Source organism: Giraffa tippelskirchi, chromosome 8, assembly GCF_054371585.1.
Source record: "Giraffa tippelskirchi isolate mGirTip1 chromosome 8, T2T-mGirTip1v1.2.pri, whole genome shotgun sequence".
NCBI lineage: Eukaryota > Metazoa > Chordata > Mammalia > Artiodactyla > Giraffidae > Giraffa > Giraffa tippelskirchi.
The window spans coordinates 136,308,618-136,331,287 of NC_137282.1; the positions used below are offsets into that span (position 1 = coordinate 136,308,618).

The 22,670-nt window shown below is 42.7% G+C and overlaps 1 protein-coding gene across 14 annotated transcripts in view; it reads right to left on the bottom strand.

Moving 5' to 3' along the window:
• ADGRF5 (adhesion G protein-coupled receptor F5) overlaps positions 1-22,670 on the bottom strand; it is a 106,790-nt gene that overhangs the window by 11,518 nt on the left and 72,602 nt on the right. For 8 of the 14 annotated variants that reach the window (XM_081519690.1, XM_081519695.1, XM_081519696.1 and 5 more), the window contains exons 7-16: positions 20,522-20,580; positions 19,122-19,267; positions 15,841-16,062; positions 14,611-14,814; positions 10,216-10,386; positions 8,593-8,802; positions 5,457-5,669; positions 3,191-3,343; positions 1,038-1,246; positions 10-189 (exon numbers count right to left, since the gene is read on the bottom strand). In XM_081519690.1, the coding sequence (XP_081375816.1) occupies positions 10-189; positions 1,038-1,246; positions 3,191-3,343; positions 5,457-5,669; positions 8,593-8,802; positions 10,216-10,386; positions 14,611-14,814; positions 15,841-16,062; positions 19,122-19,267; positions 20,522-20,580 (1,767 nt within the window). Of the gene's footprint in view, positions 1-9; positions 190-1,037; positions 1,247-3,190; positions 3,344-5,456; positions 5,670-8,592; positions 8,803-8,953; positions 9,074-10,215; positions 10,387-14,610; positions 14,815-15,840; positions 16,063-19,121; positions 19,268-20,521; positions 20,581-21,378; positions 21,592-22,670 lie in introns of those variants that run through there. The other 6 variants (XM_081519685.1, XM_081519687.1, XM_081519688.1 and 3 more) reach the window with 2 other exon arrangements.

Here is a 22,670-nt window from a genome sequence, read left to right on the forward strand (position 1 = left end):
CAAACTCACCGTCATCATTTCTGAATTCACTTGGGTTGGAACTGTTGAGAACAGGTCCAGGATGTTAATAATAGCTCCTAGGGTCCCAGAAAACGAGCCAGCTTCAAGTTTCACCTGCTTTGTGCTAATGGAAAGATTCCCTAGGTAGGATGGGAGCTTCTCATCCTGGCTGGGGCTCTTAACCAAAGCCTAAGAACAAAAAAAGCCAACACAATCAGACAAGACAAGAAAAAAAAATTGCAACTCATTTATTGTAACTCATGGAGTTTGAGGACTCTTGAATTCTCAGCAACGTAAGTATGAGTGGTGAAATTATTTATTTTGATGAAATGAAACATATTTCCTTGCCACATGCACTAACTTCTCTAGGTAAGAGAGATCAGCTAGCCCCTTCTAAGACTATAGATGACTTGTAAGGATAAAGGAAATCTCAGACCTGTAAAAGCATAAAGCCCAATATTTTTTTCCGATTGGTGAGCTTTACTTTTAAAAAAATTAATTTATCTTTTTCACTTGTGCTGGGTCTTTCTTGCAGTGTGTGGGCTTAGTTGCCTTGCGGCCTGTGGGATCTTAGTTCCCCCGACCAGGGATTGAACCCGCAGCCCCTGCATTGGAAGGATGATTCTTAACCACTGAACCACCAGGGAAATCCATGAATCTTACTTTTTATTTTGGTTTCTTTCTGAAAAGATTAGAACTATTAGCTTGATATAAAAATTCTTCAAAGGAGAGCAGTTAGAGGGGATGACTTCACCAACACAACTTCCATCATTGAGCTAACGGAGACCAGGTACTACGAAGTCAAGGTGAAGGTGCACAGCTGGTCCTAGAGCAGAACACACATTGTGTTGCCTCTCTATTGGTATTCAAGCAAAATATTAAGCATTTCTAGGGTTACATCTTCTTCGGAAATAAGTAAGTGTAGCTTTGAGAGGAACACAAAGAAGCTCAAAGTCCATTTTCCTAGGTGCTGAGAAATAGGCTCAGCTAACCACAGCTTCCCACCAAGAGCTCAGAGTCAAGGGTTTAAGGATCACCTTGGCCAGCTGGAGCAGAGCATTTATTGGGGCAGAGATGCAGTCATTTCTCTCGATCTGCCACTGGGAGCCCACGCATCTGTAAGTTATGATCCCTCCAATAGGACTCTCACGGCTTCTGGTAATGTTCGAGAACTGGCAAAGCTTCTGGATGACTTTCCCAGGCTCCCCAACACCTAGGATAGGATCCTGGCAAGTGATACTCTCCCCTGCATTGAAAACGTGGACATAAAAGGTAGAGTTGAAAAGAGGAGAAAAGAGAGTTGAAACAGGACTAGGCTTAGGTGTCGTTTTGATATTTGAACTCATCTTCTTCTTTACTTTCAGTGACCTTTTCTGAGTTTCCACACAGATCTGATTCTAATTTGCACTGGCTTTTCCTCTAAGCCTCATTCCCACCTCCGATCTCCAGGAATTTTCTCTCTGCTGCCTGTAAAATCTAAGCCATGAAAATAACAAGAGCTTAGTGTGTACTCATCCAGATAAAAGATATGCAGGTGACCATGAGTGTTAGGGATGCATGGGATCTTCATGCATGGGATTCTCAACTCTGATGCCTAAGAATCACCAGAGGAGCCTCGGAAATACCAAGGTCCAGGCTCACTCCAGTCCAAGTAGATCAGAACCTCTCAGGTTGAAATTCAGGCTTCAACGGTTTTAAAGCATCCTTGTGATCCCTGGGTGCAGCCAAGGATAAGAGGCACCATCTTAATCTAAAGCTAGAAATTCTAGGCACCCATGAATATTCTAGACAATATTTATAAGCATTTATTCCTTCTGGTTTCCCTTAAGGATGACTTCCCTTTTCCTCTACCTAAGACCAGACTTAACTGGAAAATGGCATTTGTTGCAGAACCTCCATCTCCAGGGGACTTGGACTCTCTGATGAGCAGAACCACCTCCCCCATAATCTTTTAGCATTTATTGAGTTCTCAGCCACTGTAGAAAAATCTTAAAATACCTAAGTAATTTTCTATTAGGAAGAGGCTGAGGAATCAGACTTTGCAAGAAGAACAGAGAGGAGAACAAAGGTAAGTGAATAAAACATGATGGCACCTGGGGCTAAGATGGGAGGACAGAGGAGAAGTGACCTTGGCTGCCCTCTGGAAAAGGTGTGCTTGGTGGGGTCAAGGGACAGTGTCTCAGAGATACAGGGAGCTCTTAATTGCTTCCTACTTTGGTGTCTGGGCCTCAGATACCAACACCTATGAGAAGGACCAAAAATCCCTCAGTAAATTCAAACAGGCTTGGTAACAGAGCCATAGATCCTTCAGACATCATAGGGTCTTTTATAGAGATGATTTCTGGGGCAAGGGGACTGCTTATGATGCAGATCCAGGAGTATCTTTTTACCTTGAAAAATGGTATATGAGGTGGTATTGGCTCAGCAATGACAAAGGATGGGAAAGACAGTTTCTGATTCTTTTTATATATATTTGAATGTTTTATTATTTTTAAGATACTTTGATATGGAACATTTTTAAAAGTCTTCAATTTGTTACGGTATTGATTCTGTCTTATAATTTGTTTTTTTGACCCCGAGGCATGTGGGATCCTAGCTCCCCAACCAGGGATGGAACCTGCGGCCCCTGCATTAGAAGGTGAAGTCTTAACCATTGGACTGTCAGGGAAATCCCTCTGATTCTTTTTATGTAGCTCTGGGAAACAGTGCTGGTGGGGGCCTATAGTAGACTGGATATTTGAACTTTGCTGAAAGTCTGTAACTTTGCTGAAAGTTCAAAGTGGCCTCAGCCCCACACAAACACCATCCACTCTTAACTGGTGAGGGCAGGGCTTCAACTCCTAGAATCTATGGGTATATGGCTTTATCTGCCAAGCTTTCATAATCAATTTCTTCCCACCTAATCACTACCAGAGTTAATCAGGTAGCCTCTTCTAGCCACCCACAACCATCTCTAGTTCAGAACTTACCACATTATATGTGATAACATTTTAAAATCACATGTATCTCTCTCCCAGGCGTGAGGTTAAGAAACATAGCTTATTTCTTTTCAATCCCCCATGCTTAGCTCAAGGCTTGCCACATGAAAGTGATTAACACACACTTATTGATGGATGAATGAGAGAGTGAATCAATAAATGAATCTCTGCTCATGACTATAACATTTTAAAATAATTAAAAGTGCTCTCACCAGGAACTAGGTTAAGCTTCATAGACGGGCTCTGGACTGAATTATTAGCGGCATTGGTAAAGTGACAAAACACCTTCACATTTTCTGGACAGGAAACTGAGTCTGCCATGAAATGGTGTTTGTAGCATACTTGCTTTTCATTAACTTCTTTTACTAAAATAAAATCAAAGAATGAAGTCACAACAAATCTATTCAAAGCACAGATTTTGTTAAAATCCTCCAACTCAGATAAACTTGTTCAAACTCTTTCCAAGATTATGTGCCACATTCATCTTTTATGTGGTTCTCAAAATGCCACTAGCCTAGAAGTATCTAAGCCCACACTGGCATGCATGCTGGCCAAAACCTTACCTCCACCATTCATGGCTCCAAGTCTATGCCCACCCAGTTTCGGACCATCAGAATGCTTTCTCAGCATCCTTCTATCTACTGAAATCCCATCATGCTCTTCGCCTTTATCCTATTCTGCTTTCATCACATTTGTTTAGAGGTCACCAAAGGAGAAAAGGCTGTCAGAGGATGAGATGGCTGGCTGGACAGCATCACTGATGCAATGAATATGAACTTGGGCAAATTCCGGGGGATGGTGAGGGACAGGGAGACCTGGCATGCTGCAGCATATGGGGTCACAAAGAATCGGACATGACTGGGCGGCTGAACAACAAAAACTCCTACCAGACCCTAAGGTTTTAGAGTAGGCACCTGGTCATATTTACCTTTGCATCTCCTAGTGCCTAGCTCAGTATTTGGCCCACAGAAAACACTGAATGCATGCGTGTTCACCACAGAATGTTGAAAGGCTTAAATATCTCAGTGCCCAGACTGATTTCATCTCCCCTGCCACGCATCCTTCTCTACACTGTCTAGTCTTTATGGGATTCCCCACTTTTCTGAACTTCCATTGTTCTTTTGATCTGTTAATGCTCATTTCTGGGTATTTAATATTCTATATACTGCCTCTTATGACATCTGCTCGTCCAGATGTTAATCTACATGCCCCACTTCTTCGATCTCCTTTTCATTGCCTCCTATGGGTCTGTATCAAGCAGGAGGTCCCGAAGAACCATTCTTGAAAGTATGAATGAGCTCCTAAATCCCTGGTGATGGCGTCAGTGAGTTAAGATTTGGGGTTGCGAAGTCATATTTGGTTGACCTTTATCTGAATGAATCCTGAGGGATCTGGGTGGAAGGTACATTCTACCAGACAGGACTTGAATTTTTTAGGGGGAGGGGGGTGGTCAGGTACCATTGAGTGCTACCAATGGACCCTCTTAAGTTAATTATTCCTCAGCTTGGAGTTCCTGGACCACATAGGTAGTATAAATTCAAGCCCCAAACCTGGGCAGGAGAGTCATAATTCTCAGGAGAAATTTTTGCCCTTTATTAGCAATGAGGCCAAGCTCTTAACTCTGGCAGATGAATTTTGGTTTTTTTCCCTAAATTATTCTTCTTTTACTAAGCACGTCATCATCCGAGAGCCCTGACATTGTGCTGGTGGATGGGGTGCCTTAGTTACTGCCTTGGGATCAAGGCCTTCTCTTGCATACATTTCAGAGCTTTCAAATTCAAATTCAAGATTCTGGGTTTCTGATTTTGGCAAATGCCTTCAGGGCATCCCAGCATTAGCAAAAACATCTCCTCTAATTCTTCTTGATTGTTTCTATTACTCTTTTGGCTGCTCAACTGTGCATTTACAGGATTCTTGTGGTAGTTTGATTGCATGCTAACTCCTGGCACAGAGGGAGGGATGATCAGAATATCTAGTGTACTATATGGAACATGTAGAAGGCTCGTGACGGTAACTTAATATAGTCTTTAACAGCCATCACTAAAAACAATGGGCTCCACTCTCACAGACTCTCAGATTTTGTCACAAACCACTTGCTCAGATGGTAAAGAATCTGCCTATAATGCAGAAGACCCAGGTTTGATCCCTGTGTCGGGAAGATCTCCTGGAGAAGGGAATGGGTACCCACTCCAGTATTCTTGCCTGGAGAATTATATGGACAGAGGAGCCTGGTGGGCTACAGTCCACGGGGTCTCAAAGAGTCAGAAACGACTGAGCAATTAACACTTTCACTTTTCAACGAGCCACTGGCCACATAGCAAAATAGAAGGCCTCATGGACTTCCTCTGTTATATTTTGTCTGATGGAATCCTTACCCCTATTTTAAGAGTAATCCTTTACCCCTATTTTAAGAGTAAATATGTAGACTCCACGTAGATGGAATCGTATGTCCTAACAATTCAGCAGTGTGCATCTTACCAGCAGGAAAGGACGAGGAACCCACTTGAAAAATGACCTTGTAGTCTGCATCTTCCTCAATGCAGCATCTGATGTGATGGGAGCTTCGGCATGGAATCGCAGCTTCCACAGGATCAACCATGATGTTGGACACTAGAGGCAGCGGGTACACAGTGACATCTTTGGCCATGACCCTGTACACATTCTTGTATCGAAATACGCAGTGATAGGTTCCTGAGTGGAAGGAAGCCAAGATGAGATGGAACAAAAGTCATCGCTCCAGAAAGGCATTAGCTGAACCTCAAAAACACATGCTGAGTGACAGAAGTCAGACACAAAAGACCACATATTGTATGATCCCAGTTCTATGAAACGTCTATAGTAGACAAATATACAGGAACAGAAAATAGATTAGTGGTTGCCTAGGGCTGGGGGTTTTGGAGAAAATGAGGTGACTTGTAAAGCATATGGAATTTCTCTTGGCGGGGGCGGGTGGGGGGAGTGATGAAGATGTTCTCAAATCGACTACAGTAAAGTTTGCACAACTCCAATATACTAAAAGCCACTGAACTGTATCCTTTGAATGAATCAATTCTATAGTGCGTGAATTTTATCTAATAAAGCCGTTGCAAAATCAAAAAACAAAAACAGGAAGGTATTGGCTGAGAAAGTTAAGAAGAGGATTGGGTTTCCTTGTCAAGCTGGGACAAGTGCACAGCGGCCCCTCCTGGGCCCTAGATGGGAAAAGGCTCCATCGAGTCCCCTCCTGGGCTCTCTGTGTATTTGAACCCATCCTCAAGGAAATATTCACTTACTTTTGAATACAATGTAGTGGCTTATCCAGAGTCCTACAGCCTGTTGGAGTGGGATTGAGTTTCAAATCAGGTTCCCAAGACCTCCTGCAAGGCTCTTTCTTTAACCAGGAGGGAAAAAATGAGAATTTTGGTGTGTGCTGGGCTGGGGAGTTCTTTGAAGAAAGTTGTCAGTAAGATGGAGCTGGAGCCCTGGGGTCCTGTGACACCCATCTCTAAGGGAGTAGATGCCTCCAGTTCTGGCACATCATGGCGCCACTAAGGAGTGCAGAGGGAAGGGGGAAGGAAGGAGAGGTGGATTGTGAGCTCTTGGGAGAGCTTGACCTGTGGACTCTGGGATTAGATGTCTGACGCTTATCTAGAAAAGTCTGAAGATGAGAATGGGCCGACTCAACTTTGCAGGAGTGAGAAGAGAAGGCTGCAGCAGGAGTGGCCTGCATGCCCAGTGCTTGGTGAAGCAGACTGGACTGTGGACAGGGCTTGGGGTGACCTTCATGAAAGCCACCTTTCCCACTGGACTTAAGAGCAGAGGCCATCAGAGGATGAGCCTCCGCTGGATCAGATGCTGTGAGGACAGCCGGAAGTTTATAACAGCATCTACAGGTAAGTAGGATCTTTCAATGTTGCTGAAATTCCTTCTCTTTGCCCTAACTTTGGGGGAGTCAGAGCAGCTGCTGGGCAGAGAAAAAACAAGTAGAAAAAGACCAGAGAGATAATGCCTTCTGATTCCCATTGGGAAGGAGGGAAACTTTACATTGAATAGAAAAGCGTAGTTAACTTTGATGAGAACAGATGATTTTTAGAACCTGAGTGGGACTGTTTAATAGTTCAAAATAACCAGGGTAGCTCTGGCTCTTCCTAAGTTATTGTCTGATAGTTGGAAAGGGCTGTTGGGCAGAGCAAGTATGAGCTCAGCATAGGAGAAAAATATTCCTGTTCCTGATGGTATACACCAAGTCCAGTCAGACAAGAAGCAGTTATTTCTACAGTGTTGCCTAGGTCTTCCTTACAGGAAAAAATCAAGATGACCTGGAACTCACAGGATCTGGACTGATGAAGCCTATAATTCATGAAAACTTTAGAACAAAGTAGTTAATAATTGGCCTCTGGGGGCTTCCCTAGTGGTCCAGTGTTTAAGACTCCACGCTTAGTTCAATCTCTGGTCTGGGAACTAAGATCCCACAAGTGCGGGCAAAAAGCAAAAACAGAACTGTTGGCCTCGAGCCAGACAGTCACCTTTTCACGTTGGCTCTGCCATTCACCCGATGCACAACCTCAGGCAGTTCCTTCCCCTCCCTGGGCCCCAGTATCCTCATCTGTGAAATGGAGGTGATAATGACACTCTCCTCTAGGTTTATTGTTTTAAATTAATTCATGTACTTAAATACTTAGTACTGTGTCTATCACACAGCAGAAGCTCAAGAAATGTCAGTTATTATTGAAGGGATCCTATCAAATTTCTTACTCTTTCAAAAATTTGCATTTTCTCTCAACCTAAACAGTATCTAGGGATAAGTAGAAAACAAAAACGTTTTTCTTTCCTCTTTTGGAACCAGGTATATAAAGCCTTTAGGAAGAATTTTTATACCTCAGTTGGGTGAAACAAGAGTCTGGTAAAACCACTTAAAAAAAAAAATCCTCCTGGGAGTTTGGAATTATATGCATATCACTAATGCATAAAATAGATGAATAATAAGGACCTACTGTATAGCACAAGGAACTAAACTCAATATCTTATAATAACCCATAATGGGAAAGAATCTAAAAGAACATGTATATGTGTATATATATATAAAACCAAATCACTTCACATAAAGAACTGAATCACACACATATATAAAACTGAATTGCTTTATATATAAAACTGAATCACATATATGTGACTATATGTGATTACTTGGGGATTATATATGTCACATATACAAGGTATCTTCCTATGTGTGTGTGTGTGTGTGTATATATATGTATATATAAACATACAAAACTGAATCACTTTGCCATACACTTGAAACTAAACACAACATTGTAAATTAACTATAGTTAAATTAAAACAAAAAATCTTAACGGCAAAGCACGGGCTCTAGAATCAAAGAGACCAGTTTTAATTCTTGCTCTACCACTTAAGTTGTAGAAACTTAGGCACATTTATTATCCTCTCTGAACCTCACTTTCCACATCTGTAAAATGGGAATAGTGACATCTTCCCACATAGAGTGATGACGTATGACATGCAGAGTGGCTGACACAGGCGTGGCCCGGGCCAGGCCCTCCATGGATGGTAATGATTCCAGTGTATTTCTAGGGGTCCCAGAACCAGGGACCAGGGTATCTGGTCTTTCACTCACCGTTCCATTCTCTGGTTGAGGTCTTGACTGTCAGCACTGACTCTGCTCTGTTAGGATACCTCCTCGTGGTATAAAACCTTCTGTATATTTTAGTTCCAGCAGAAGTGTTCCAGTACATCTCATCATAGTTACTCTTATCGCTGATGCACTTTATAAAAAAGCTTTGTCCCTCAGAAACAGAAATTAGGTCCGGGGTTATTTTTAGCTTGGCTAAAAGAATGCAAACAAAACAGACAAAAGAAAACCAACAACAAGTATAATGTTTAGTCTTTCTGGTGACGTCCACATGGAGTGAAATTTCACATGGAGACAGAAAGCATGAGTGGTCCTGACTCTACTGGGGTCAACGCGGCATTGGTACCTTGCTGCTCCGGGGCTTTACTTGTTTCTAGGCTGTTCTTGGTGGTGCTCTGAACTGTACTCACTTCCATCACAAGCCTTTGGGATTCACGCACTTCCCCTTTGTGGCTGGAATTATCTCCTAATGATCAGCAGGGTAAAAGTTTGCAAACTTAGAGTGTTGACTTAACCCAAACTCCCCTCCAACATCTTCCAGGTACCTCAAGGGAGACTCAATGGCTAAGTTCCTATGACCGTATCATTTTCTACTCTTTTGAAATAACTTTTAAAAAATACCATAGTGTATTTTAATTTCTCTCTTTTGTATCTCTTCTCCATAAAAATGTGAGCCCCTTAAGAGCAGGACTCTCTCATGGGTGTCTTCATTCACATCCCTAGCATCAGCAACTGGGTCCAGTACCCAGTTGGTGCTTACTAAGCAGATGAGTGGTTTCTGGAATGACTTGTGAAGCAGAAGGATCACAGCATTTACACTGCCCAAATAATTATATCTGGACTGGTAAGTAGAGGCACCCAAATTGTTCAGAAGTGGGGACTGATGATTTACCTAAATTGTTTTTGTATGAGGGGTGCAAAAACATGTTTGCCTGCCCAATTTTTGCAGAGAATACAGCAGAAAGTTTTAAGTGTCTGGTACAGGGGTGAAGTTAGAATGCTTTAAGATATAAGCAGTAGAAATGATACTTTTAAGAGTCCTAGAATTAATTGAAACATAAAAAAAAAAAAACCACTTGTTACAACTGTAAGATAACCAGGAAATACTAGACTCCTAAAGCTTTCTGCTGCATTCTCTCTGAAAAAGATAAAATGGGAGAGAAAAGGGGGGATAAGGATGGTGGGGAGTGAGCCAAGCTATTGCAATTCAAGGGAGGGAAAATGGGATTATGGGAGAAAAAGCAGGAGATTAGGGGCATTATCCTTGTGAAGTGAAAGTCGCTCAGCCGTGTCCGACTCTTAGACCATGGGATTCCTTCCTTATTGAGTGAATAATCTGACTGTGAAACCTGCTTCAGCTTTTTGCCTTCTCAGTACAACGTAGGCGGTTCCTTCCCTGCAACCACTGCTTCCTATTCGTACCCTTCCTTGTAAGGAATTCATGTGAATTTAAACAGCAGAGATGCAAATCCCACTGTGTGATTTACCCCCAACGACACTCTCACTACCAAGGAAGGTCCAGCTTCACTGCTCGTAGATGTTCCCAGTTCATTGGCAGCCCCTGGTTTGAGAGGGCAAGCCCCAAAATACTAGTGAAAGAGTCCTTACCCACAGAGATGAATGTCACGTCTATGTCCTTTCTGCCTGTGGCTCCATGGGCACTGATGAACTCACACGTGTAGACCACTGTCGTTCCAGACGACCCGCTCGGACACTGAGTCCCATTGGCCATGAGGGTGTATCTGCTGCAGCCACTGTCTGTGTCTATTACAGCATTTCCTGCAACAACATAAGAGGTTCCCTTACTGTCACAGTTATCTGACTCTCTGATTTGGTAGCAAAGAAGCCAAATCGGGGGTTTCCCTGCTGGCTCAGTGGTAAAGAATCTGCCTGCCAATACAGGAGATGTGGGTTTGATCCCTGATCTTGGAAGATTCCACATGCCGTGAAGCAACTAAGCCCGCGCACCACAGCTATTGAGAATGTGCTCTAGAGGCTGGGAGTCACAGTTAGTGAGCCCACATGCCACAAGTGAGGAGACCCAAGTGCCCTAAAGCTTGTGCTCTGCATCAAGAGAAACCATTGCAATGAGAAGCTTTTGCACCGCAACTGGAGAGTAATCCCCACTTGCCACAACTGGAGAAAAGCCCCAAGCAGCAGTGAAGACCACACACAGCCAAAAATAAATAAATAAAATTATTTAAAAAGGCAATCAGCTAAAATGACTCCTTATTTACATTCAGTTTTCTCTTTGAATGGAGAGGCAGGATGGTATAATGGTTAGTCCTGCCACTTCAGGATCCAGGTGGCCTGGCTGCAGTTTCCAAGCTGTATTATTATCTTTTTTAATATATTTTTTTATGTGGACCATTTTTTAAAAAATCTTTATTGAACTGGTTACAATATTGCTTCTGTTCTTTGTGTTTTGGTTTTTTGAGCATGAGGCACGTGGGATTTTGGCTCCCTGATCAGGGCTCGAACCACTCCTTGTGTTGGGAGACAAAGTCTAAACCACTAGACCACCAGGGAAGTCCCCAACACTCTACTACCTACCAGCAGGGTGTTGTTGGGAAAGTCACTAAGCCACACTCTACCTCAGTTTCTCCAGATGTAAAATGGGGATATGGAACAGCTCTGACCTAGGATTGTAGTCACATAAAAGGAGTTAATATGTAAACACAGGATAGTGGCTGGCTAGGGCCAGCTCCTAACCAAGACCATGATGGTTGTTGGAGTGTGAAAAACTAAAAAAGAAAAGTTGTGTTCTTGGACATGATTTCAATTGGAAGGGGAAAAGATGATAGATTATTTTGACTATTTTTATTATTAAAATGAGGAAGAAACAGGACTCGGGCCTCTGATACTCGTCTCACTTGAGACCTGTTTCCGTAACTTATTCCTTCCTATTAGTAATATGTTTTAGTGGAAGCTTTACTTCATGTTTTCTTCGGTTACCAGCAGCTCACTGCTCCTCCCTGTCTTCCTTTCCATTCCCAAGACGCTCTGCCCTCCACGCCATCTCACTTCCTGCCCGTGTCTCTGTGATGCCCTCTTGGCCACCTTTTTCTACTTCTGTTCCTTTGCCCCTTCCCCTCCATCCTTGCCTTCTGCCATGTACTCTGAAGACATTCCTCAAACACTGACAATCTTCCAAAAATTAAAGAAAAGAAAAAAACCCTTCTGATGAACTCTAACATAAATGCATCTTCTTCAGCCTTAGCTGAAGGATCAATGATATTTAAAATACTCTGATTGGAAAGGAACCAGCTTTTCTCCCTAGTCCCCAAAATGGTGATTCAGAACACCAAACTGATTTCCCACCTTGGGTATATTATTAATACCTCCTGGTTCATAGGTACAAATGTCCATTCATCTCCAAGGCTCATACCTCCACTTATTTTTGGAAAACCTACTTCCTCCACTTCCTCCAGGACCTCTCACTCCACGCCTCTGCCTTGACTGCAGAACAATGGCAGGCACTGAATGCAGACTGTAAGTTGGCGCTCTGTTTTCCAGGGTAGAGGTGGTAGGCAGTTTCAGGTTTGTTGTTCAAGGTTAAATAATATCCAGTGAAGAATTCCCAGGACACTGAGGATAAGTGATAGCTTTTCAAAGCTATCATCATTATCAGAAAGCAGTAATTGTGGCAGATTCAATGTATTCAACTCTGTTTTAAATGTTGACATTTATTATCTCTCTTCTCTCAAAAGTCTCACAAAATGGGTACCATTGTCTCTATTTAAAAGATGAAAATCTGGGAGCTCCTTAGAGACCTACTGGTTAGGATTTAGCACTTTCACTGTCCCTGCCAAGTTCAATCTCTAAGATTCCACAAGCCCTGAAATACCCCCAAACCCCAGAAAGCCCAACCTGTTTGAAAAAGACTGCCTTCATCTTCTTAAAGTTAGAAATTCTGATACTATGGATTACTTCCTTTCCATCTTATCCTTTGCCAGAAGTGCTTTGAAAATCCAGTGCAACCGTTTCTGAGATGAGGCAATGCATTCAGTTCCAACACATTGGGGTGAATTATTTAGCTAGATTGCTTTCTCCTGATCTAGAAAAATGGCTGCTAAGAGAACTTGTGGAATTTGGAGAAAGATGGCCCCAGAGAGGGGAGGACAAAGGAGAAGGAAAGAGGACAGGTGTTGAGAGAGAGCAGAGGTTAAATTCATCAGAGAACCCCCTGTGCGGGTCTCCACGCGGCCAGCCCCAGCCAGGTGGCAGGAAATCCATTGTTCATTGTTGGCTGAGCCCGCCGGGTGCATTAGGAATGTCTGTAGCATGGATGGCCACAGAGATGTCCCTGAGCATCTGTACTATAGACTTCCTGGTTCCTTTGCCAGACGGCGAGGCTTTTCACCACCCACAGTTGAAAGCATCATCTAAGTCAGTGCCACGGGAACTGTGCAAGGTCTTTCTCCCATCTGGCAGTTCCTTCAGAATGTCTACACCTCCTCTTCCTTAAGAATCAGGGAAGTGGTTAAATGGACCATATGTCAACTTGTTCAACAGTTACCAGATGCCTTTCTCATTCTGCGGAGTACTTTAAGGTGGAAACAAATGTGCTTTGCAAACTAGATGTGCTCAGAAAACATTACATCTCAATTGATTCTTATTTTATTTATGATTTAATATTGTCTGATAGAAAGGGTTTATATAAGTTCCACCACACTGATGGATTTCATGGATAAAGCTACAATTGCTTTAATGATATTTTTTTTTACTTGAAAGATGGGTACATAATACTGTCATTTCTTAAGAGAAGGATTGCCTACATGAGGTTTCTAGGCAGACAGCAGTCTTCTGTTTCACAGTACAATTTCTGCTGGGTCAGCTCATGCCAAGGCTGACTCACCAGGCATGTGTGATATAGTTTGGCCAAGACAAAGATTGTGAAGCAAGATGAATTATTTTCTTTTTCTTTTGTGACAAGTCATTGAATTTGGGTAAGTCATTGAATTTGAACCTTGATTTCCTTATTGAAAATGGAAGGCAAAAGAATGCCTTCTTCAAACTTGTGGTCAAGTTTAAATGTGATTAAAGTGATAACAATATATACATACTTAGAGCTGGTTCACATTGTACAGCAGAAACCAACACAACATTGTAAAACAATTATCCTCCAATTAAAATAAATTAAAATTTTTTTCAAGTGATAACACGTTTTTAAAAAATTGGTTAATCATAAATTATTATACAAAAAAGATCACTATTACTACTTTAATTTCTTATTATTATTATTATTCATCAGTATAAACTGAAAGGTGGGGAATTTCAAGAGTGATCTCAGATAACCAACAGGATAGGAAATTGACATTGGTTGAGAGACAAACAGGTTGATAGAGAAAGATATAGAACCAGACACCAAGTCAGATCATAAGTGGGAAGGACAGACACCAGGAGGAGAGACTCAGGAATTCGACTCTCCAAGTCAGACTTCAAAGCAAAACCTATGACCTCATCTTTGTCTCTTTGCTGAAGACGGAAAGGAAAGGGAAGTGGGGACAAGATTTTCTGCAGGGAGGATGCCATAAACTTATGTCATCCCATCACTCCCTCTTGAATCTTCTCTGCCAGAATCTTGTTTACAACCCGAGGATGACACTTATGGACTTCCCCAATGGCTCAGCAGGTAAAGAATCCACTTGCTATGCAAGGAGCCACAGGAGACTCGGGTTCAATCCCTGGACTGGGAAGATCCATTGGAGGAGAAGATGGCAACCCACTCCAGTATTCCTGCTGGGCTACGGTGCATGGGGTCCCAAGGAGCTGGCCATGACTGAGCATACATCACACACGACACTTAGATGTACATATTTTGGGACTGTTGTTCTAGCATGGCTTAGCTGGAGCTGGCATCAAACCTAGTACTTTTTCTACAGTCTGAGGTCTCGAAAAGACCCAGCTACCTGCCATTTGCTCTTTTACCCACCGCATGTCCATTTTTACTTGGCCAAAAGGCAAAAAGCCTGTTTGCGAAAGGGTTTCTAACAGGCTCACCTGGAATGCTTATACTCCCTTCCTGCTTCCATTCAATTCGACTCCAATTCACGTTCACTTCACTGCAGCAGTTCAAAGACACAGGATTGTTGTCACACATCACCTCCATGGCTTCACTTGCCAGTATCTGGATGGGTATAACGTCCACTTTTCTTCTGGATGCATATTCAAAAATATCTAATGTCAGTTTGCAAATGTATTCACCTGTAGCGAATACACAAAAAGACATGGATTATTACTATTACGTATGTCTAGTTCCCTAGAAGAATGATGGCCTCATCTCATGTGTCATGGTGGTACTTCATGAAATATCATTTTCAAAAGTATGTCAGACTTGGTGTAAGCAACCCTAAAGGAATATTCAGGAGGTATAGAAGGTTGATGGAGATATTTCTGATGCCACAAGATGAAGAGTAGAGTAAAGAGAGGTTCTAAGGAAAAAGCAGAAATCTGAGTCCTTGCTGGTAAGAAAAAAAATATGGGGATGCTTCAGAGGAAGATGGGGAAACCTTGGAGAATTAGAAGATCATGGATCATTTTGGCATCCTATTTAACTCTGTGGCAAAGTCAGAGTCAACAAACACCTGATAGAATCCATGTGTCTGCAGTCCAGTTTCTCATTCAGAGAGAATGAGAGGCCTCTGTTGATATCTGGATTGCAGTGGTGCTATTAAATTTTATAATGTCAGGTGTAAGAATTATGCTTCCGTGGTTGCTGGGGAGGAACAGGTAGGAGGGATTACAACAGGGAAGAAGAAAACTGGCAGAGATTGGGGAGAGCAGTGATGAATATGTTCACTATATTGATTATGGTGATAGTTGCACAGGTGTACACACATACCAAAACTTGTTAAACTATATGTGCAAAATTATACATGTAAGTTATAATTTAAATGATAAATGTAAGCATATTAAGTTTACATATGTACAGCATAATCTATGTCAATTCTACCCCAACAAAGCTCTTCTCACATTTTTAAAAAATGTTAAAAAAAAGAAACCTGCTTTTTGTCTTAGGTTCCAGCTCATAAGCTTTGGTAAACGTGGAAAATTATATTTGTCTCCCCAGGCTAAATTTGCTTGGCTCATTCACCATGGGATTAATTTTCAGTTGTGAAAATTTGAGCTTATTTTTGAAGAGGAAAAGGCTGTCTACACACACTACCATGGTTTGATTCTTTCTTAGCCCTTCATTCCTTTCCTCGCCCCAGTTGCTGGATGGCAACCCACCCATGTAATCCTGAGTGATGTTGCGGATAGTAAGGCGCGACACGGAGGTCATGTTGTTAAGCACGGAGGTGTAGATGGAGACGTCAGTGCTGTTCTGGATGTCGAGGCCCGTCTCTACATGCATCCAGGACACGTTGGTGGAAAAAACTTCGTTCTCACACATCAGGGTTACTGTATCTCCTTCAAAGATGATTTCTGGTGTGATGGAGAATTTTGTTTCATCTGGAAACCCAAACAAAATCTGTTAGGATCCCAAAGCAAATGAATGGAATTAATGCTACTCCCCAATGCCACCACCACTGGTGTCCTCAAGACATCTCCGTGGTGATGAATGTGCAACGTGTTCCCCACACTCCTTCCCTGGACAGCTGGGACCTGAGGGCCCCAGAGTGACCAAGGCAGCTACTAGGGACACGGTTCTTAGTTTGGGATCTTTGCACACTTAAGAGTTGTCAATGATGCTAATGGCCATCTCGAACCTATTTTCAGTGTTTCAAATCGTCTGTCACAGATACAAAGAACAGACTTGTGGTTGCCAAGGGGAAGGAGAATAGGGGAGGGATGGATTGGGAGGTTGGGATTAGTAGATACAAACTATTATATATAGGTTGGATAAACAGCAAGGTTTTCGTATAGCACAGGGAACCATGTTCAAAATCCTTTGATAAACCACAGTAAAGAAGAATATGGAAAAGAACATACAAATACAAATATAGATAACTGAAGCACTTTGCTGTACAGCAGAAATTAACACAACATTGTGAATCAACTATACTTCGATAAAATTTATAACATAAAAATGCAAAAAGAATTCTAATAGTCTGGTAGAAAACTGCATATTTGCTTATGAAAAAGTCACACCAACTATCTTAAACATTAAGTTTCTTTGCTCCATATTTGAAAAATATCAACTGTCTGTTACTGATAATTGATACCTCACACTGACTGAAAGCTCTGTCTTGTGCCTTTGATAAATTAAAAGTGGAAAAACAAATTAATTTTTTACAATAAAGCTTGCTTGGGAAATAAGACATTTTTTAAAGACCTAACACCTATGGGCCTATAAAAGTGGCAGCTTTATAGACACACAGATCTGAATCTGAATTCCGATTCTGAGCCAGGCATAGCTGTGTGGCACTGGGGAGCTTGCTGAGCATCTCTGAACCTTGGCTTCCTTGTCTGGAAAATAGGAGCAGTGAGAGCTATCTTGGGAGGCGACTTGGAGGGATAGTAGCTATTCTTATTTGTTTCACAGTAAACTTCTCGAGAGACGTGGCATTAAGTCATTTCACAGACAGAAATAAAAACACAGTACTCTTGCTATTTGGGGGCTTTTATGGCTCTCCTTTGCTTACATAACATACAGGTTTTCCCTCTAAGCTGAGCTATGTTATTCATGAGTTCCATGTATTGAGAAAATCTAAGGAGTTGAGGAAGAAGGTTCTGGGAGGCATCTTTTGGATGGTTCTTTATGCTCAGGCCACACCCTGTTCTTACTGTAAAGTGAAAGTGAAAGTTGGTCAGTCGTGTCTGACTCTTTGTGACCCCATGGACTATACAGTCCATGGACTTCTCCAGGCCAGAATACTGGAGTGGGTAGCCTTTCCCTTCTCCAGGGGATCTTCCCAACCCAGAGATCGAACCCAGGTCTCCCACATTGCAGGCAGATTCTTAACCAGCTGAGCCACAAGGGAAGCCCGTTTGTACTGTAACCATGAGACTAAAATATCATAGAATTAATTTGGGCTGCTATGATGTTCAAAATATCCAAGTATCTAAATACCTCTTGCCACGTTTTTCAGGCTCCTGAATAAAATAAGATTTCAGAAAATCACATTTAACTATTCATAAGCAAAGCCACCTGCGAATATTTCATGTAGTGACCTGAGGCATGCAAAATGATGTTACTTACCATATGGCCTTGAGCAAGTCATTTACCCTAAGGGTGATTTGCTCTCAATTTGTCCCTAAGGGTGATTTGCTCTCACAATTTGTCCCACCCTCTCCTTCCCAAAATGATAAGATGTCTAAAAATATTAGCAGTGAATGTAAAGAGATAGAGTATGGATCTGTTGTAAGGATGGTCTAACTCCTGAGAAGAGGTGCTTTTCCTTCCAGCTGTGCCTGCAACAGTCCCTTCAGTGCCCTCCCCATGGTGGACTATGTTGTTCCAAAGAGGAGTCCCCTTCAGTCATGAACCATGGGCCTGAGTTACGCACAACAGCTGCCAGTCACCGCTTGCTCATCACATCTCTGTCCAGTTGACTCCCCTTGTTTTCCCCCAGGTAACAATAGATCCACCCACCTACTTACACAACAGAGCCCAACTCTATACCCCATTTGGAAAATGAGGGAGAGCATCTAAAATGCCAGGACTCTTACCACTGCTATATGTGATTCAAAGCAGTGATTCTCAAATCTCCCCTGCATCAGAATCACCTGGAGGGCTTGCCAAAATACAGGTTGGCCCAGGTTGGGCTGGGGTGACCCCCAGAATTTGCTTTTCTAACAAGTTCCCAGATGGTGTGGATGCTGCTGGTGGGGACTCACTTCGAGAACTACTGCTCCAAAGTAACAATGCACCCCTGGTCAATATCAGTGCATCTCATAAATACCCCACCCCCCAGCATCACAATGTTAGATCTACATCTGGGGAGGTTTTGGGTCTGTCAACCCTGAATATCCATTGGAAGGACTGATGCTAAAGCTGCAGCTCCAATACTTTGCCCACCTGATGCGAAGAGTTGACTCATTGGAAAAGACCCTGATTCTGGGAAAGATTGAGGGCAGAAGGAGAAGCGGGAGACAGAGGGTGGGATGGTTGGATGGTATCACTGACTCAATGGACATGAGTTTGAGCAAGCTCTGGGAGATAGTGAAGGATGGGAAAGCCTGGTGTGCTGCAGTCCATGGGGTCACAAAGACTCAGACAGGACTGAGTGACTGAACAGCAACAACCATCACAATGTTAGTTCTCCTTTTTGAACATTCTGAGTCTGTTAATTAAAAAAAAAATAATCCATAAACCCAGATGGCTCTGTGGCCCGTCCTTGTAAAATCTTTCCCTCCTGGGACCCTCCACGCCCACCGCCACCCAAAGGAGGTGCCAAAGTGGCCTGTGGTGGGGAGAAGGCATAAAACCTGTATGCCAGGAACTGGAGAGTTTCTCTCCACAGAGGAAGTCATCATGTGATTTCTCAGGTTTACGCATCATGATAAATACTGTTACCATATCTAAGTAGAATGTACATATAGGAAGAATGCAGCAATAGTCTACTTACTGCTGTAAGTAACCTGAAAGGAATTGCTCTCCATCTTGTAGGTCTGATTGAGGTTCTGTGTGACTTTCTCGTTCGCTTTATGCATTAACGCAGGTGATGCTGTTGTTGTTGTTGTGATTTCATACGTCACAACCACACTTCCAGGCCTGGATGGAGACCATTCAGCTCAGTAAAAGCAGTAAGTGACCTGGAAGAGTCTAGATCCTTATGATTTGTTTGCATAAAAAAGAAAAATGGCAGGGAGAGCCTGGGGACCTTTTTCTTTGAGGGTTCACTGAAATCCACTTATTTCTAAGCTCTAGTTGGAAGCCTGAGGCAGGGTTCAAACACTCAAATGTCTGCAGACAGGTAACATAAATGGTCAGAATAGCCAGATAGGGTGGAGTGAATTGAATCCTACAAGTGATCAAAGGGTATTAACTACAAGGTAGAGACTGTTGTCACACAGCCATGCTGACCCGGGGTTACCAGCTATGCTGAATATCCAGTGAAGTCAAAATCCTCAGTGTTTCTGGAAACATTCTTAATTTTTTAATTGGCAAGTGACTTTTTGAAACACTGGGCAAACATACTCAGGGCTGTCAGGGCACCTAACTCCATGGGGAGGCATTACACGGTATTGTGCAACGTTATAGCCATGGCTGACTGGCTAATTTTCTAAAATAAAGGCATATTTGAGACTTTCCTGGTGTCCAGTGGCTAAGACTCCATGCTCCCAGTGCTGGGGGCCTGGGTTTGATCCCTGGTCAGGTAACTAGATCCCACATGCTGCAACTAAAGATCTCATGTGCCGCAACTAAGACCTGGCACAGCCAAATAAATAAATGTTAAAAAAAAAAATAAGGGCATCATTGTATGACATTATTTCATTTTTGTATTTCTGACTTTCTAGATGCCACATCTTTGTTTGCAAAATTCATGCATGCATAGAATGAACACAAATCCTTTTCTCACCTTCTCTCTAGATAGGTACATCTCTAAGGAGTGAACTACTGTTCTCAGTATTTCCTTCCCCTTTAAGCCCCGGATATCTGGCATTGTCTTCACCTCTATCAGTCTGTTCCCATTGGGCATCCCAGGCGGTGCTCCTCTAAAAGGCTTTTGTTTTTTCACTAACCTTTTGGTATCTGCCATTGGATGTGTGCGTGTGTGCTAAGTTGCTTCAGTCGTGTCCGACTCTTTGCGACCCTATGGATGGTAGCCTGCCAGGCTCCTCTGTCCATGGGATTCTCCAGGTGAGAATACTGGAGTGGGTTACCATGCCCTCCTCCAGAGGATTTTCCCACCCAGGGATCACACCCATATCGCCTGCGGCTCCTGCCTTGCAGGCAGATTCTTTACCACTGAGCCATCAGGGAAGCCCGCCATTGGATAAAATTACCCAGTTATAGCATTCTTACCTGAACCCTGTCACCGTCACCAATTTGAAGCCTGGTAAAATACTGTAGCCCTTCTGGAACTGGAAAATAAATCAAGACAAGTACCATTAATCAAGGTCCACTGAAAGATATGTAATTATTTGAAACAGAGTAAAAAGTGTGTATTTCTCATCGTGTGTGCATGCTCACTCACGTCTGTTGTGTCCAGGCAAGCATACTGGAGTGGGTTGCCACACCCTCCCTCAGGAGATCTTCCCAACCCAGGGGTTGAACACGCGTCTCTTGTGTCTAATGCACTGAAGGTGGATTTTTTACCCACTGAGCCACCAGGGAAGCCCGTATTTCTTATCACCTTGGGTAAAATGCTCTCTGTATATTTCGTTAAGTGGCTGAATAAGCGCTAGCTTTGTCAGATCTTTGGAGAAGTAATTCCTATTTACCTGGGTCATTCTGGGCTCTCCAGGAAGCAAACGCCAGAGTAAATATGCAAAAAAATGGACTTAGGGAGGCTCCCTGGTGGCTTAGTAGTAATCCACCTGCCAGTGCAGGAGACATGGATTCAGTCCCTGGTCTGGGAAGATCCCATATGCCTCAGCGATACCACAGCCCAAGACCCACAGCTACTGAGCTCACATTCTGCAACTACTGAAGCCCACTTGCCCTAGAGTCTGTGCTCTGTAACAGGAGAAGCCACTGCAATTAGAAGCCCACGCATCACAAGGAAGAGCAGCTCCACTCACGGAAACTAGAGAAAGCTCACGCAGCAATGAAGACCCAGCACAGCCATACACAAATTGAATTTTTAAAAAATGACTTAGGGAAATGCCTAGAGGAAAACAATGAGGAGGCATCAGGGAAGGCGGACAGAGCTGTCAGACCTGAGGGAAATGGAACAGGAGGGGAGGTTAGATGAAATCATCTAGACTGAGCCTTCAGAGGAGTCTGGCGTTTGTTAGACAGATCTGCCCTGCTCATTCACTAGTAGTGGGCAGCAGTTGGGTCCCACAGTCAATTTATTTTTCCTGTAGTTGGAAATCTACGAGGTGTCTTCTTGTGACCAATACATTGCCCAATTCCTCACTAAACATATCACAGCTTTGGTGGAGCCAATGTGGTTTTTACTGATGTTTCTAACTCCCCCTTTTCCCCTGAATTTCAACTCCGCAGGAGTTTCAGCTTGAATCAAGTTACATTTATAGGATAGATTCCACCTGCAAAGTGCTGTGTTAGGCAGCTGGATGGGCAGGATCCAACAGTTACTATGTTACTGTCTTTTTTTGCTCAAAAGTATACAATGTAATGTGACAAGTGTAGTGTGACTTGTGTGCACCAGGAGGATTCTCATGCTGTGCAGAACTATTACATGCCTGATATGCAAATCGGATATCCAAGAACTCTCCTGTATCAGCATTTCATCATGGCACCCATAACAAATATTAACCCCTACTTGGCTGGGGTAAGCGGGAGGCTGCTCCTGGTTTGAGACGGGCGGTTGGCTGCCTGGAGAGTTAAGGGGAGTCATTACATCAGTCTACCTATAGCAATTTGTATCACACCAGTTGAGAAGCTCTATTGCAAATGAGTTGACTCAACCAAAGTATTTAGGTTTAGATGAATTAATCCAATTAGAATAGTGTCTGGCACACATTTTATATTGAGGGAACACCCTTTATTTTTACATGAGCAGATTTTCATATACATACATACTTTTTCATATTCTTTTCTATTATGGTTGATCACAGGATACTGCATATAGTTCCCTATGCTACCCAGTGGGACCTTGTTTTTTATCCTTTCTATGTATGATAGTCTACATCTGCTGACGCCAAACTCCCAATCCTTTCCTCCACTCCCTCTTGGTAACAAGTCTGTGCTCTGGATCTGTGAGTCTGTTTCTGGTATGTGGAATCTGAAGTATGACACAGATGAACCTATCTACATGAGTAAATTTAAATCTGCCTTAAGTGTGAATGCTTCAGGACCTCTAGTATCGAGTGGTGTGGAATCCTCTATGTCAGACTTAACTGGTCTGCACAAAAGATGTTAGGGGTTTCATCAGTGTGGTGTGTAAAGATGAATAGAGATGCACCATCTGATACTTCTAGACCAAGGTTTTGGATCTTTGAACAGGTTTTAGTGAGTTAATGCCACCAAATTTTATCTGAATCAA